At 44.3% G+C, this 14,530-nt stretch overlaps 1 protein-coding gene across 9 annotated transcripts in view; it reads left to right on the top strand.

Annotated features, from left to right (window-relative positions):
• Tent4b (terminal nucleotidyltransferase 4B) overlaps nucleotides 1–14,530 on the top strand; it is a 61,430-nt gene that overhangs the window by 45,483 nt on the left and 1,417 nt on the right. For 5 of the 9 annotated variants that reach the window (NM_001401226.1, XM_087594518.1, XM_087594517.1 and 2 more), the window contains 9 exons: nucleotides 161–281; nucleotides 1,256–1,363; nucleotides 2,857–2,985; nucleotides 3,828–4,041; nucleotides 5,103–5,229; nucleotides 5,324–5,427; nucleotides 5,531–5,718; nucleotides 7,944–8,108; nucleotides 10,028–12,671. In NM_001401226.1, coding sequence (NP_001388155.1) covers nucleotides 161–281; nucleotides 1,256–1,363; nucleotides 2,857–2,985; nucleotides 3,828–4,041; nucleotides 5,103–5,229; nucleotides 5,324–5,427; nucleotides 5,531–5,718; nucleotides 7,944–8,108; nucleotides 10,028–10,204 — 1,333 coding nt within the window. In that variant the 3' untranslated portion in view covers nucleotides 10,205–12,671. Of the gene's footprint in view, nucleotides 1–160; nucleotides 282–1,255; nucleotides 1,364–2,856; nucleotides 2,986–3,827; nucleotides 4,042–5,102; nucleotides 5,230–5,323; nucleotides 5,428–5,530; nucleotides 5,719–7,943; nucleotides 8,109–10,027; nucleotides 12,672–14,530 lie in introns of those variants that run through there. The other 4 variants (XM_087594516.1, XM_087594515.1, NM_001415015.2 and 1 more) reach the window with 3 other exon arrangements.

The following is a 14,530-nucleotide window of genomic DNA, read 5'->3' as shown; positions in this document are numbered from 1 at the left end:
TGCTTCCCTTCCAAAACACATTACTATCAGCACATTGATGTTCTGAAACAGAGAGGGAAAAGGGTTCTCAGTGCCCTAACTTGAAGTTGGTAAACATACTTCTCAGCTACAACGGGGCCTGACTGATACTTTTTAAAAACTTCTCACATGTTCCCTACAGCGACATCGATCTTGTGGTGTTTGGGAAGTGGGAGAACCTGCCTCTTTGGACCCTGGAAGAAGCCCTTCGGAAACACAAAGTCGCTGACGAGGATTCCGTGAAAGTTCTAGACAAAGCAACGGTAAGTTCTTAGCGTTGTGTCTTTGTGAGTCTTATTACCTGCACAAGAAGCTTGGATTCTAATCTTGCATAGCATGGTTGGGATGTGACTCAGTGAATCATTTTGTGAATGTCCAGTGACTATGCTTAAAGACTGTTATTGGTGAATTAAAATAACTTGTTCTGGCTATATGTAAGAATAATAGCCAAATTTTCATGCATAATCCGGTCAGGACTTCAGAATTAAAATAGATTACTAGCTGGGCAGTGGTGGCACAGGCTTGTAATCCCAGCAGTTGGGAGGCTGGGGCAGACGATCTCTTAGTTTGAGGCCAGCCTGGTCTACAGTGTGAGTTCGTTTCTGTTAAATAGCCCCTAGTTATAACAGAAGATGTTGTTCTCTTATTTTGCATTCGAGATCTTGTGCACCAAGGTCTTTTTTAAAAAACGATGTTTTTATTTTGTCTGTGCGTTTTGGGGGCACAGCAGAGGGCTTTGGTCCTCTGGAGCTGAGCTGCAGCCAGTTGTGAGCCACAATGTGGGTGCTAGGAATTGAACTTAAGCTCTCTGAGGGACGACTCTTAGCCACTGAGCTATCTCTGAAGCCATGCTTTACACAGAGAAGCTCTGTATCAAAACAGTTTTTAAATAAAATGTATTTTATGTATTGCTTTTTATGAACTTTTTCATTTTACTTACGTGTATGTGCATGCTCTCACACATACATACATATTCAGGCCCTTGTAGGTGTGGGGGTCAGAGGACAACATGGTGCAGTTAGTTCTCTCACTTTGTGGGCTGGAGTCCAGCCCAGGTTATCAAGCTTGGCAGCAGATGATCCACTGCATTGCCTGGTGCTTGGTCCTCAGAGCGCTTGGTGTTTTTATGGTCTTGTGAGAAGCGTAGAGATCATAGGCCTAGCAAGTGACCTGTGCATCCTGATTTTGCCACTTACTTTGGGAGACTATTTTAAACTTCTATGTCTTCTTTTTCTAGGTTCCTATTATTAAATTAACAGATTCTTTTACTGAAGTGAAAGTTGATATCAGCTTTAATGTCCAGAATGGCGTGAGAGCAGCAGACCTCATTAAAGATTTTACTAAGGTCAGAGTCTTGCTACAGTCTGTATAGCGAAGCTGTTAAAAAGTTTGTCTCGAGCAACTGTGCTGTGCTGTCTTATGCTTGGCTATTATGTGTGCGTGCGGCTGACACATGACTGCATTTCTTGTGTTTCCTGTGAATGGGTTCACGAAAGGTTGTGGGCACTTGTGAAGACCACCTCTGCTCTGGTTCCTTAGGCTAAGGGAGCTGAGATGGTGCTACATGGTGACTCCTGTCAGCGTTTAATCTCCAAGTTTAGATTAGAATCTTTCCTAGGGAGCCTTTCCTTAACCTCAAATTCTCCGTCAGGAGATGCCTGCAAGTCTTAGTACTTTATCTTGAGGTATTGTTAGTTTATTTCAATTGGTTGCAAAATAAAGAAGTTGCCAGCATCATATTCAGGATCTTTTATAGATCCAGTCAGTGCCTGCGGCTTCCCCAGAGCTGAAAGCATTCTGTTCTCTGTTCTGTGCACTCACAGCTCTTAAGCACTTCTCCAGTTCCTCGTCATTTTGGTTTTTGTATTTTGTTTTGTTTTTTAGTTTTTCAAGGTAGGGTTTCTTGTGTAGCCCTGGCTGCCCTGGAACTAACTGTAGACCAGGGTGGCCTTGAACTCACAGAGATCCTCCTGCCTCTGCCTCTCAAGCGCTGGCATTAAAAGCGTGTGCCATCACTGCCCAGCCTTTTGGTTGTTCTTTGGAGGCAGAGTCTCACTGTGTGTGGTTGGCCTCAGCTTTTAATCTTTCTAGCAGAGTATCCAGGATTGCTGGGATCATAGCTGTGTCCTACTGTGGCTTCCTGCCTGCTGGACCTTCCTTCCCTTTCCCTGTCAAGCATATAGAAGATAGAAAGAAAAAGAAGCGTCTCTTTTGGAGGGACTACGTACATGTGTACAGTGTTTCATTAAAAGAAACTCGACGTTCCAAATTGTTTGCTTAATAACAAGTGATAGAAGATGACATGAGAAGCCATGGCCATCTACTGCAGGAGGCCTTCTCTTCTGTGCCCAGAGTGTTAAAAGTTCCGAAGGTGCCTATCTGTCAGCTCTAAGAGCCCTGCCCCGTCTTCTGTAAAGTAGGGAGGAAGAGAAGGCCTGGATGGGGATCTGTCCATTAGATGAAGAAAGCAGGCAAAACTGTTTGTACTCGGGAGCTGCAGTGGAAAGCCACTAGAAGTGATTTCTCGACTTTCTTAATGGATTAGTGCCTTAAATGTTGAAGTGCTTTGGCCTTTGTGCGATTTCGGTTGTCTGCTTCTAAGAGTCCATTCTGTGATCATACAGTTAGAAGGTTAGTGTGTCTGCCAGACAGCCTGTGGCTGCCGTTGTTTACGTCACCTTGAGGATATTCAATTACCTAGAAAGGTTACTCTGAAAATTGAATGTATTGCATATATCTACCAAATTTGTAATATAAGGACCAGTTTATGCCCTGGTGATACTTTGGGCTATTACAATATAGGAATTCATTGAGAATGTAATTTCATTTCTCTTTCAGAAATATCCTGTCCTGCCATACTTGGTTTTAGTATTGAAACAGTTCTTACTACAGAGGGACCTTAATGAAGTATTCACAGGTGGAATTGGCTCTTACAGTCTTTTTTTAATGGCAGTCAGCTTCCTCCAGGTAAGTTGTGTGGCTGTGCTATATCAGCGTGCACTGGAAGAAGGACAAACTACTTGTAGAGAGACATTCGGGGAGAAAATTTAAGTCAGGAGTTTTTACAATGCTCTTTAAACTGGGTACCTTTCATATAATTTAGCAAATTCATGTTTAAACATTCCTAGGAGAAAGATTGAGACTTTTTACTAGGTGCAATGTTTGTAATGTTTGGCCTGTTTTCTGTAAATGTGAATGCAGTAACAACCAAAAATATAGGGCTGCCTGGAGCTCACTGGTCAGGCAGAAAGCTCTGGATTCAGTGAAAGGCCTCCTTTAAGAGTGTAGATGGAAAGTGATTGCGGAAGACAGCTGACGTCATCAGCAGCCCTTTACTCCTGCAAACCTCTGGGCTTACACTTAGACATGCATTTGCACGTACACGTACATAACAGCACTTGAGCTTATATACATATACAGCACACACACACAGCGGCACACACCAGGGAGCTGGGCGATGGCTCAGTCAGTAAAGTGCTTGCCGTTGCAAACATGAGGATCTGAATTTGGATCATTAAAGCCACTGACAAGCTGGATGCTTATAGCCCCAGCACTGGGGAAGCAGAGACACGAGGACCCCTTGGCACTGCTGGGTGAGATAAATTCCCTGATGAGCTTCACACTCTGCCTCACCTGCCTGGTCTGTACCCATGATGCAGTGCATGGCCTTTGTGGCAGCAGCATAGCTGTCAACTGGTACAAAGTCACGGTGATGATCGTAGGGAGTGCGCATGGAAGGTGGGGTCTCACTTACATCCCTCCTTCACAGCAGGGAGTCCGACATAATTTCTTCCTTTTTTCTGTTTTAGTTACATCCCAGGGAAGATGCTTGCATCCCCAATACAAACTATGGTGTTCTCTTAATAGAATTTTTTGAATTATATGGACGGCACTTCAATTACTTAAAGACTGGCATCCGGATAAAGGATGGTGGTTCCTATGTGGCCAAAGATGAAGTACAGAAAAACATGCTTGATGGCTACCGGCCATCAATGCTTTATATCGAAGATCCTTTACAGCCAGGTATTTGGGGGAATGTGCGCTTCAGAGGGAGAGCATCACTGTCCGCTCCTGCTTCACTCTGCTCAGATGAAAATTACATATTTCTAATTAACACTTGTTCAAAATATTCTTCCCCCCCATACTGTTTAAAATATTCTTATCATAGTAAAAGAGATACGTCTCCAGAAAAAGAAAAACACCTTGCAGATTTCACATAAGTTGGGATAGTATCCACTTGACTTTTTCAAAGCCAAGTAGAAAGGAATTCTCTTTGGAGTAGGTCTGTAACCATCTCTCCTCCTGAGGGCTGTCAATTCCAGCCCGTCGTCAGCAGGGCTTAAGATGGAGGTCCTGAGACAGCAGTGCCTGGGCAGAAAGGCTCCGGAACCACTCTTACGCTCTGACCGTGTCTGTCTTGTGTGACCCTCCTGTACTTTTCTAGCTTTGAGAGTGCCTTGAAAGTAAACGGGGGCGGGAGAGATGGCTCAGCGGGTAAGAGCACTGACTGCGCTTCCAGCGGTCCTGAGTTCAATTCCCAGCAACCACATGGTGGTTCGCAACCATCTGTAATGGGGTCTGTTGCCCTCTTCCAGTGTGTCTGAAGACAGCTACAGTGTATTCATATAACTATAATAATAAATCTTAGAAAAAAAGTGAACAGGACAAATTTCTTCCTTACTTTCACAAAGTTATATGTATTTGCTTATGATGTGGACAAGTATGTTCATAGCTAATGTAGACCCCTTCCTTCCTTCCTTCCTTCCTTCCTTCCTTCCTTTCTTCCTTCCTTCCTTCCTTCCTTCCTTCCGTGTAACTTGACTTTATTCCGGGGAGACAGTAGCCAGCTGTTTCTTTGTATACGTGACAGGAGAGTGAAGTTGTATGCAGGTAGTGGGTGGGTGCACCATAGCAAAGCACTGTGCAGATGTTCAAAGGCTGAGGGGCCCAGGAAGTGACTCACAGCCCACTCACGGTTCTCCCATGAGCAGCTATCGCCCTTGTTCCTGGATAAGGCTCATCAGCCTTCGATCATCTGAACCAGCGGCCGGGTTTACACGTCTCTGTGTCCGTTTCTTTTAAAGGTAATGATGTTGGGAGGAGTTCGTATGGGGCCATGCAGGTAAAGCAGGCCTTTGACTACGCCTATGTGGTGCTGAGCCACGCAGTGTCGCCGATTGCAAAGTGCTATCCCAACAACGAGACAGAGAGGTAAAAGTTTAGCCAGGCCAGCCTGTGTGTCAAGAGTGCTGGGTGCATCTTACCTTCACCCTAACGACACCTCTTTTGTTTTTCACCCGTGCAGCATATTGGGTAGAATAATTAGAGTGACGGATGAAGTTACCACATACAGAGATTGGATATCAAAACAGTGGGGCTTGCAGAATAGGCCCGAGCCTTCATGCAATGGTAAGACCTTTTCCTTGAAGGTGGACTGGGTCTTAGAGGCTTTTTCTGTGTTGTGTGTATTTAATGGGAAGAAACGTTTTCCGCTCTTTTGCCACTCTTCCAGGAAATGGTGTTACCTTGATAGTAGAGACGCAGCAGTTAGATAAGTGTAATAATAATCTGTCTGAAGAGAATGAAGCCCCGGGAAAATGTAGAAGTAAAGCCTCGGAGTCTCTTAGTAAACACTCTTCAAACTCTTCATCAGGTCCTGTGTCCTCCTCCTCTGCCACACAGTCCAGCTCTAGTGACGTTGTAAGTATGACACGTGCTGGCCCAACCTTCTTGCCTGCTCTCCGGGAGAACTCAGGGGCACCAGGGAAATTTTCAGGACCTTTCGTTCTTGTACTTTTTCCTCAACATTTTTTTTTTTAAGGAAAATTCAAACCTAGTGCAGGGAGAAGCTGTCAGTGCCATCTTTATAGCTTCACCTGTTCCGTTAACAACATTTACCTACTTCCAACCCTCGGCCCCGTAGTTCCTCTGACTCTTGATCTGTTTCAAAGATGGCGGGTGCTGTCACACTTCATCCCAGCCTCCATAGCGTGCATCCTGGACTTACATTGCTTGCTTATTTCCGCCTGTGTGAAAGGGAACCCCAGTCAGGTCCTCACCGTTCGATCACCATGCTCATGCCACCCAGAGCTTCTAGTAAGAGAATGTCCTAACCAACAGTCCCCAGTCTTACCCCCAGAGGGCACCCTCGTCCTTGTAACGGATTTTCTATGTATTAGTTTTCCATGTAGGGGTTCATAAAATTGTGATCCCATGATACAGAATACTATTTGTAAGGTGGCTTTCACTTTCTTAATCTTTTTTTTACTTGTTTTTGAGATTCGTGATTGAATTGTTAATTGGTAAAATTTACATATCAGAAAGTTCATTTAATAAAAGTTTAATTCAGGGTTCCCAGCAATGATGTCAGTCAGCTCACAACTGCCTGTAACTCTAGCTCTGTGTGTGTGTGTGTGTGTGTGTGTGTGTGTGTATGTGTGTGTGTGTTTTCTGTGCTAGGATTAAAGGCTCAGTTTGAGTGTTTAATGTATTCAGCTACTTTCACTCTCTTGATTTAAAGATGTTTCCAGCTAGTCGGATGGCAAGCGCCTTCAGGCCCAGCACTCAGGAGGCAGAGGGAGACAGTCTTTAACCAGGGCCATATAGAGAAATGGTGTCCCAATCCCTCTCCCCTGCAAAAAATACCCACATTACTTAGCAGCCTCTCCCAGCTCTCCATTCCCATAACCTTTGGTCTATTTTCTTTCTCTCTTATGATGAGTTAAATCTCATGTTAATTTTTTTATGTCAAAAATTTGAGGTTACTTAATTAAAGTTTAAGGTAGATTTGTCTTTTCTTTGCAATTTGACTTTAATATGTGATTGCGAAATGTCCTATTAGGGTCTTGGAGATACCTGCATGAGCCCTGGGTTTAGTCCCCTGCACCGTATAAATCAGGCTTGGTGGTGCATACCTGTGATCCCAATACTAGGAAGAGTGGAAGCAAGAGAGTCAGGAGCAGGAGGCAGACGTGCTGCAGTGCACAGTAGTCGGAGCCCAGCCTGACTCAGTGACACCGTGTCTCAAAGGAAAAAGACGAAAGAAAGAGCGAATTCTCAGTGATGACGACCTGTCATTATGGAGTCTTAATGATGATGTGCTGGGTCCTCGTGTCTGTGGCTTCTGGAGTGGTGCTTTGGGAGACAGAATGAATGCTAAGTCAATGTCCCAGGTAGAGATGGCCTTGAAAAGAAAAGTTTGGCTCCACCATGTCAGGGAGTGTACCAACATAAAGCAGCCAAGAAACCGGTGGGGCTTAGAACAAGGATCCCCATCCTAGACGCTCAATTGTGCACCTTAAACCTGCCATCTTGGATTTGATTGAAGATACTGGACCAGGCCTGGGTCCTAGCTTGATCCCCCTTTATGGTGGTCTTCCATTGTTTATGTAACTTGCTATGAATAAAATTTCACATCATAGGCCCGTTCACAGTTGATTTAAGAATCAGCTGGATGTGGTCGTGACTTGGCAATAAATAGCAGGACGTGGTGAAATCGACCACTTCCCATGTTTGGAGAAGGGGCTGGGAAGTGACTCAGTGGGAAAGAGTACTTGCTGTGCAAGCAAGAGGAGCTGAGTGTGAGCACCCAGGGTCCCCTGACCTGAGTGTGAACACCGTGTAGTTGTAAAGAGGCACGGCTGTGTTTGCAGCTGTACTGTTGGAAGCAGACACTGAAGCTTCTCGTTCAGTGAGGGACCCTGTCTCAAAGTGGAGGGATAGAGGAAGACAAAAAGTGTTGTCTGGTCTCTGACTGCATGCTTTGAATGAACACACCTTTCCACACAGAGCGTTTGCAGGAAAGCCTCCTCAGCTCCCAGATGTGTCTGTTTAGACTAGACAGTGCTTAGCTGAAATTGTTGCCTGTCTGAGCTCTACATATGAGAATCACTAATATTTTGCTTTACCCATGTGACTTGTGTTAGGATTCTGACGCAACACCATGCAAAACCCCCAAACAAGTGCTCTGCCGCCCACCCACTGTCAGCCGGGTAGGCTCACAGGATGTCTCCTTGGAGGTCTCTCAGGCAGTTGGGAAAATGCAGAGCACCCAAACCACCAACACGGCCAACAGCACCAACAAGTCACAGGTGGGTAGAGTGTGTTTGCCACCGTTAGTGTTTAGTCTCAGATAGTTAGAATTCTTTTCTCTTAATTTTAGAATGTGTATTTTTAAAAGCACTTTTAAAAACTCGTGTTATTTACAAGTATGAATAAATAACCTGTCCTTATTTACTACAGTTGATGAACTAAAGTTTCCAGGGCATTGCTCCTTTCCCACGTTTTTTTTTTTTTTTTTTTTCTTTTTTTTCTTTTTTTTCTTTTTCGGAGCTGGGGACCGCTCCGCTAGGCAAGCGCTCTACCACTGAGCTAAATCCCCAACCCCCTTTCCCACGTTTATAAGCTCTATCAGACCCACACATTCTCTCTCATACCTTTACTAAACACAATATTTCATAGGAGCGGATTTTCTCAATACTTGTTAACATATTGAGAAAATATGTTATTTTGCTGTATTTACTGTTAATGGACAGATCAGATAACAGTTGTGTTTTTACGGATTGAAAACCATATAAAATGATCCTAATTAATTAAAGTTTAATTCTTGTCTCATACTACTATTGGATGGATAAATAATGAACCACCTGAGAAAGCAGGAGGCAGAAAGAGGCGGCATTGTGTCATGTGTAACGGCCCAGGTTCTGATTTCCTGTTCAGCAGCAGTGGGGGTGTGGCCTGGAACGTCCCATCCTGCCCCTCTGTTTGACCTGCTCTGTCTCACCTGCTGCACGGATTTAGTCATGCACCTACCTTACCTGTAAATGACGGCAATAATAGACGCCTTTTAACTTTCTCATGAGTACTAGTTAATAAATACTAAATCTTAGAACAATTAGAAGCTGTTTAGCGTTTATTCAGTCTCAGGTAGTTAGAATTTCCTACGTGCGCACGGTTGCTACCGTGGACTTAAAGAGCAAACTTTTGTCAAACCAGATGTCCTGAGGCTCCTTTTAAGATACAGTTGTAACATAGATCTTAGGGCCAGCCATGCTTGGGGGCTGAGGATGGAGCTGAGTGTAGAGCAGGCTGACGAGTGGTCCTCGTGGCTGTGTTAAAGTACACTGGCATGGAATGGCCACAGCATCCCTAGAAAGAGCGAGTTCTCTGTTCCTATTTGATACCTGTGGTTATGACCATGACCAGGTAACCGGGAGGCAGGTTCAGTTGATCAACATCAGCTTTGACTTAAGTATTTTTAGTTGCCAAACAGTATTACTAATTAGCCATGAATAATGAGTCAGGCAAGAGAAGAAGCTTTTGATACTGTTCTGTGGTATAAGTCCCCATCCTCAGGCGTAGCAAGGACCATGGGAAAAGGCCTCTTGGAGGTTATGGTTTGACTTGCCCAGCCCTGTGTAGCCTCCACAGCCTCAGCATGGGCACCGATGCAAATGCAGACACAGGGACAGGGCCAACCAGAGACTGGTGCCAGTAGGAAGCCACAGGAGCTGTCATTGGGAACAGGAAAGGAGCAGCCATGCCCCTGCGCTGCCTCTAAACTGCCTAGGCCTGACAACCTCTTCTCGTGGTGCTACTAAGCATGTGTTGAGAGCAGTAGGATCCTTGAGGAAGCTTTCCTGTTGTACACATGCTGTCAGGAGGGGAGGCTAGTGGTCTAGTCTTTAGAGAGTTCACCCGTTACTACTCCTTTTCTAGCCTCTAGAGTAGTCTGTGATAGCTGGGTGTGTGGCACACTGACCCCTTTACTCCCAGCACGTGGGAGGGGGAGGCAGGCAGATGAGTGTTTGAGGCCAGCCTGAACTACATAGGAGGCTCCAGATTGGCCAGGGTGACAGTGTGAGACTCAGACTGGCACATACGGGGGTTGGCAGTGGGGTGCCATGTTATGTGGCATGCCTACCCATTTCTAGTTTTGGGAGCTTCCCCTGCATTCAGGTTTGCGTGTGGACAGCTCTGCTGTGTTTCTCACTGCTCTCTTCTTCCGCAGCATGGATCAGCAAGGCTCTTCCGTTCTTCCAGCAAAGGCTTCCAAGGTACAGCTCAAACCAGCCATGGTGCCTTGATGACAAGCAAACAGCATCCAGGCAAATCCAATACTCAGTGTTACCATGGCAAAAAGAGGAGACACAAGAGGGACGCGCCCCTCTCAGAGCTTTGTAGGTAGTCGGCGCTCTGCGACGGACTGTCTTCTGTGCGCAGTGATCTCGTGCTCAGGACACTTGCACAGGGACTCCTGGGACGGCAGGAGCCTCACACTGTTCAGACGTTGATTTAGCAACTGCGTTTTTTCCCAGCTCGCCACGGAATGGATCATGAAGACTGACAACTGCAAAAACAAAAAGCAAGCAAAACAGGGGGAAAAGGCTGCTTATGCGATAAGTCATGTGCTACAACAGGGTCATTCTAAGATTCTAAGCTTGAATGTAAAGTAAATCTCTCTCTCATTGGCTCTATGCAGAGTTATAGGGACTAGTGCTCAGCGTGGGTAGCTGTAGGGACAAAGAGCAGTTCCAGGAGATGGGTGGGAAGGTCGGCAGGAGCACCTCATAGGTAGGAAGTCAGACTCCAAGAGCGAAAGTGATTTGTGCATGGGTTTTTTTTTTTTTAAATAATTTTGCATATATTTGCCATTTTATTGTGTGTATATATAGAAGACCATATAGGAAATTGATATTTGTAATAGTGGATTTGTTAATACTTTTTACATAACATTACTATTTGAATTGTAAACAGATTTTTTTCTCAGGATTAGTTTGAAGAATAATCTGAGTTGTCATTCTAACACATGCAGGGAAGTGATTAGCTCTGGTCCTGTTTGTTTTCTTCAGCATTGAAATGACTTCATAGAACCCTTGTGACCTGCTTCAAAATTCTTTCCTCTCTAAAGAAAAGGTTTATGGTGGCAAATGATGTTTATTTTATTTTGTAAAAAAGAGAAAATGTACTATGTACTTGTGTATACACTGAACACCCTCTAGTCATCTCAGAGTTAAGGCACCTGCTCTAAGTGCTGCTGTCCTCTGGGCGCTGGGCCTTAGCAGGACTTGTGTGTGTTTCCTAGCAGTCTTTTTTCCCCTCCCCTACTCTTCCCCAAAGGAAACAAAAGGCCTCCCTGGGCCTGGGCTGTTTCTGTCACAGTGCGACCGACCGACCTCTAGCTCCACAGCCCTCGCTCGGCTCGCTCACTCACTCGCTCGCATGCTGGCTCCTCTGACCCTGCGTCCCGTCCTGTGTGCTTGTGGTGTCCTCTCTCATTCTTTTTAGGTTCATGCTTACTACTGTGGGAGAGTAACTGTAAACAGCTTTAATTAAATCATACTTATAAAAAAACTATTTTCTTATACTCCACTTTATGCTTTTGGTATTGTTGATCTTTAAAAATTAAATGGTCTTTGATAATGGATCGATTTTGTATTGCCTTATTAAGACCAAATACTTCTTGTCATCCCATTCTTTATCCTCTCCTTTAATGGAATTGCTGTCTTTAATTAAAACTTTGTAAACACTGGCTTGTTTTAATCATCCTGTAACTTTTGGCTGTGGTCAGCTATAAGTGCAACCGTGTAATCCTGTTACTCATCGCCTGCTGAGTCCTGAGACTCAGGTGGGGTATTTAACACGATGGATTGTACGCTCTGCTCGCTCGTCATCAGAGTGGTCTTAGGAGGTGAAAGCCCTCCTGTCTGTCCAGCATCGGTGTGTGTGTGGCTCTGTTCAGTACGGCCATTTCCAAGATGGATTCTTTTATATGTGTGTGTGTGAAGTACTGTTGGCTTTTAGGGGTTTCTTTTCTATTCACATAGGAAATACTGAAGACCAATCAGACCATTAATGGACACTTAGTGAAACTTTTTATAATGAGAATAATGCTATAAAGTAAGACCAAAACCGGTGTCATCACTGAAATTAACAATTTTCAATATGTTCATATTTTAATTTACAATGGGGGAAAATGTGTTCCACAACTGGAAACTTACAGTACTGTGTAAACGGTGGACGATTTTAATGTGATGTTACTTTGACTGTTTTCAATTTTAGAGTCACATTTTATTCTGATCAGAGTTTTTATCAAGATGTTGAAGTTTTGTTGTTTTGAAACTAGTTTGTCATAACCTATTGTGCGTAATCACAGTATTTATTTTGTAGGGCTTGTGAATGTGTAGACTTATGTTTACTGCTAAGGGAACAATTATTTATAAAATAATATTAAATCCAGTATTAGCTGCCTATTTCAGACACTTAACACCTGCAGAGATCGGTGTTACATTTACCACACTGGTTTTTTTTAAAGAATCACCCTCATTGTCGGAAGCAAATGTACTCTTAGGTGGGGTTTTAGTGTCCAGTACGCATGTGATTATATTACGGTGGTAGCGGGAAGATAATCTTGATTCCATTGGGAATCTTAGGTTTTCGTAAATTTATTGGGAAAATAGTTTTTCCTGTACTGCTGACGTTTCTTTTTGGTAAACAGTATCTTTCTAAAAGAAAAAAGCATGAAGGAGAATTGAGGTGTGTATACATTTCCCCAGATGACAGCATTGTATTCGTGAGTACTGTGTATCTGGACTGAGCAGCGAGCAACGCTGTTCATTTTTCAATCTGAAGTAAAATACTTTGAAGAACTTTCAGTTTGCCTGCTCATTTGTTCTGTACATCGCATCTTCTGTTTCGGACTCCATCTGTCTTGGATTTCAGTTCTTTGAAGATTTTCGTAGCTCTCTCTGAAACGAATCTTAACCGTCCTGGTTGGTCCTTCGGTACCATGGATGGCTAGCGTTCCTGGGTATTCTTAGGAGGGAATTTTACAAATACTGCCTCCCTGTGGTGACGTTTATCTGGTGGCCACGCTTGTGTACCTGTCCTAAGGAACAATAAAATACTACGATGTAGCCACAGTCCTGGTGGCCTGGAGAGGCATCCACAGGGAGCCCCAGTGTGGTTTGGGTAAATCCAGCCGAAAGGAAGTTTCTTTTTTTGCTGGAGTTACAGTGCGCCCAGGATGGTCCCCACTCTTCGGTGGCTTTTGTTTGAGGATTCTACAGGTAGTTTTCAAGTCTGTCTTTCATCTATAGAATCTTCAACTTTTAAAATAAATTTTAGGAGATGATGTGTATATGTGAGTATGTATGAATTTACGTGCACCCTATCTATGTGCAGGACCCATAAGACCAGAAGAACATGCGGGTGCCGTGTGAACTAAGCGTGGGTCCCTGAGTAGAGCAGCACTCCGACTGCTCTGTGTTACACAGCTCTAGAGTTTTGGCCTTTCATGTGCTCCCTCCAGTCTTCAAGCAACTGACCACATGATCTATCTGTCCTGATCAGAGGACTTATTTCAGTTTACATTGGGAACCTCGCTCACAATCAGGTTGTTTATGAATGACCATGGATCATAGGAAGGTGATGTCTCTTTGTGGGGTGGAGTCAGGATTTGTCTACTGGGAAGATGTTAGGACAGGCTATGTAGTCCAGCCAGCTTCAAACTTGAGATCCTCCTGCCCCAACCTCCCAAGTGCCAGAATTTAAGGTGCACGTGATTGTGCTCTGCTTGAGAAGGGCATCTTGGATGGTCTCTTTCACTCTGGAATCTTCGGTCTCCTGTGTTTTTCTCATCGACTTCTGTGCTGCAGTGAGTGTGGTGTACAGTGGTCGTTGCATAGGGCTGGAAAGGCGAGAGAGTTAGAAAAAGAAAGGTGGGAACAGGCAGCATGGGTCCTGGTGTGTAGACTGTGTTTGTCATGTATCCTCTCTGATGACTGGGGATAGGCTCAAAGAATGTTCTCTGGGAATTACCACATGGTAAGCCTCAGGTTATTTTTTTTTTTTTTTTTTTTTTTTTTTTTTTGCAGTCTCGGAGTTTGGCTGGCGAGCAGTTCAGAAACTGCCCCGTTCCTTTTGTCCTATTTGCTTGAGGTTTTGTGGTACCCAGAAACAGAATATTCACAGAGAATTGGTTCTAATACAGTTAACTTTAAGAATTAATTGTTTAAAAAAAAAGAATTGTTAAGCTGTTAGATGACCCCAGCTATCACTGGTAGATACTGAAATGTTAACTTGGCAATCTTTAAGCCCATGAAACAGTCATTGAGGGAGGAAGCTCATCTGTGGGTCTGTGGGTCTCAGTAGGTAGCCCCAACTGTCCTAGGATTCCCAGAGATCCACCTGCCTCTGCTTCCCAAGTGCTGGGTAAAAGCTCGTGCCACCGCATCTGACGCGAAACCATCTTAATGAGAGGGCAGCGTTCACCAAAAGCAGTGAGCTAAGGCTTCTGTCGGGGTTGCTTTTTAAGCTTGGCCCGTTACAGTCAGTTTTCATTTCCATCAAGTAGCAGTTCGTCCAGTGGAGTGTGGAGAAGGTGCGGGACACACCCGGGAGCAGGGTTCCTTGGGAGTGTTGTCATTTTGTCTCTTCTGAACCTCGAGCTCCAGAGTGGTTTCCTGCTACTCTATCCAAGTGTACATGGCTAGAATAAATGATAGAGAACACC

This window comes from Rattus norvegicus, chromosome 19 (genome assembly GCF_021556685.1).
Source record: "Rattus norvegicus strain SHRSP/BbbUtx chromosome 19, alternate assembly SHRSP_T2T, whole genome shotgun sequence".
Lineage (NCBI taxonomy): Eukaryota > Metazoa > Chordata > Mammalia > Rodentia > Muridae > Rattus > Rattus norvegicus.
This window is presented reverse-complemented; position numbering and strand designations above follow the sequence as displayed.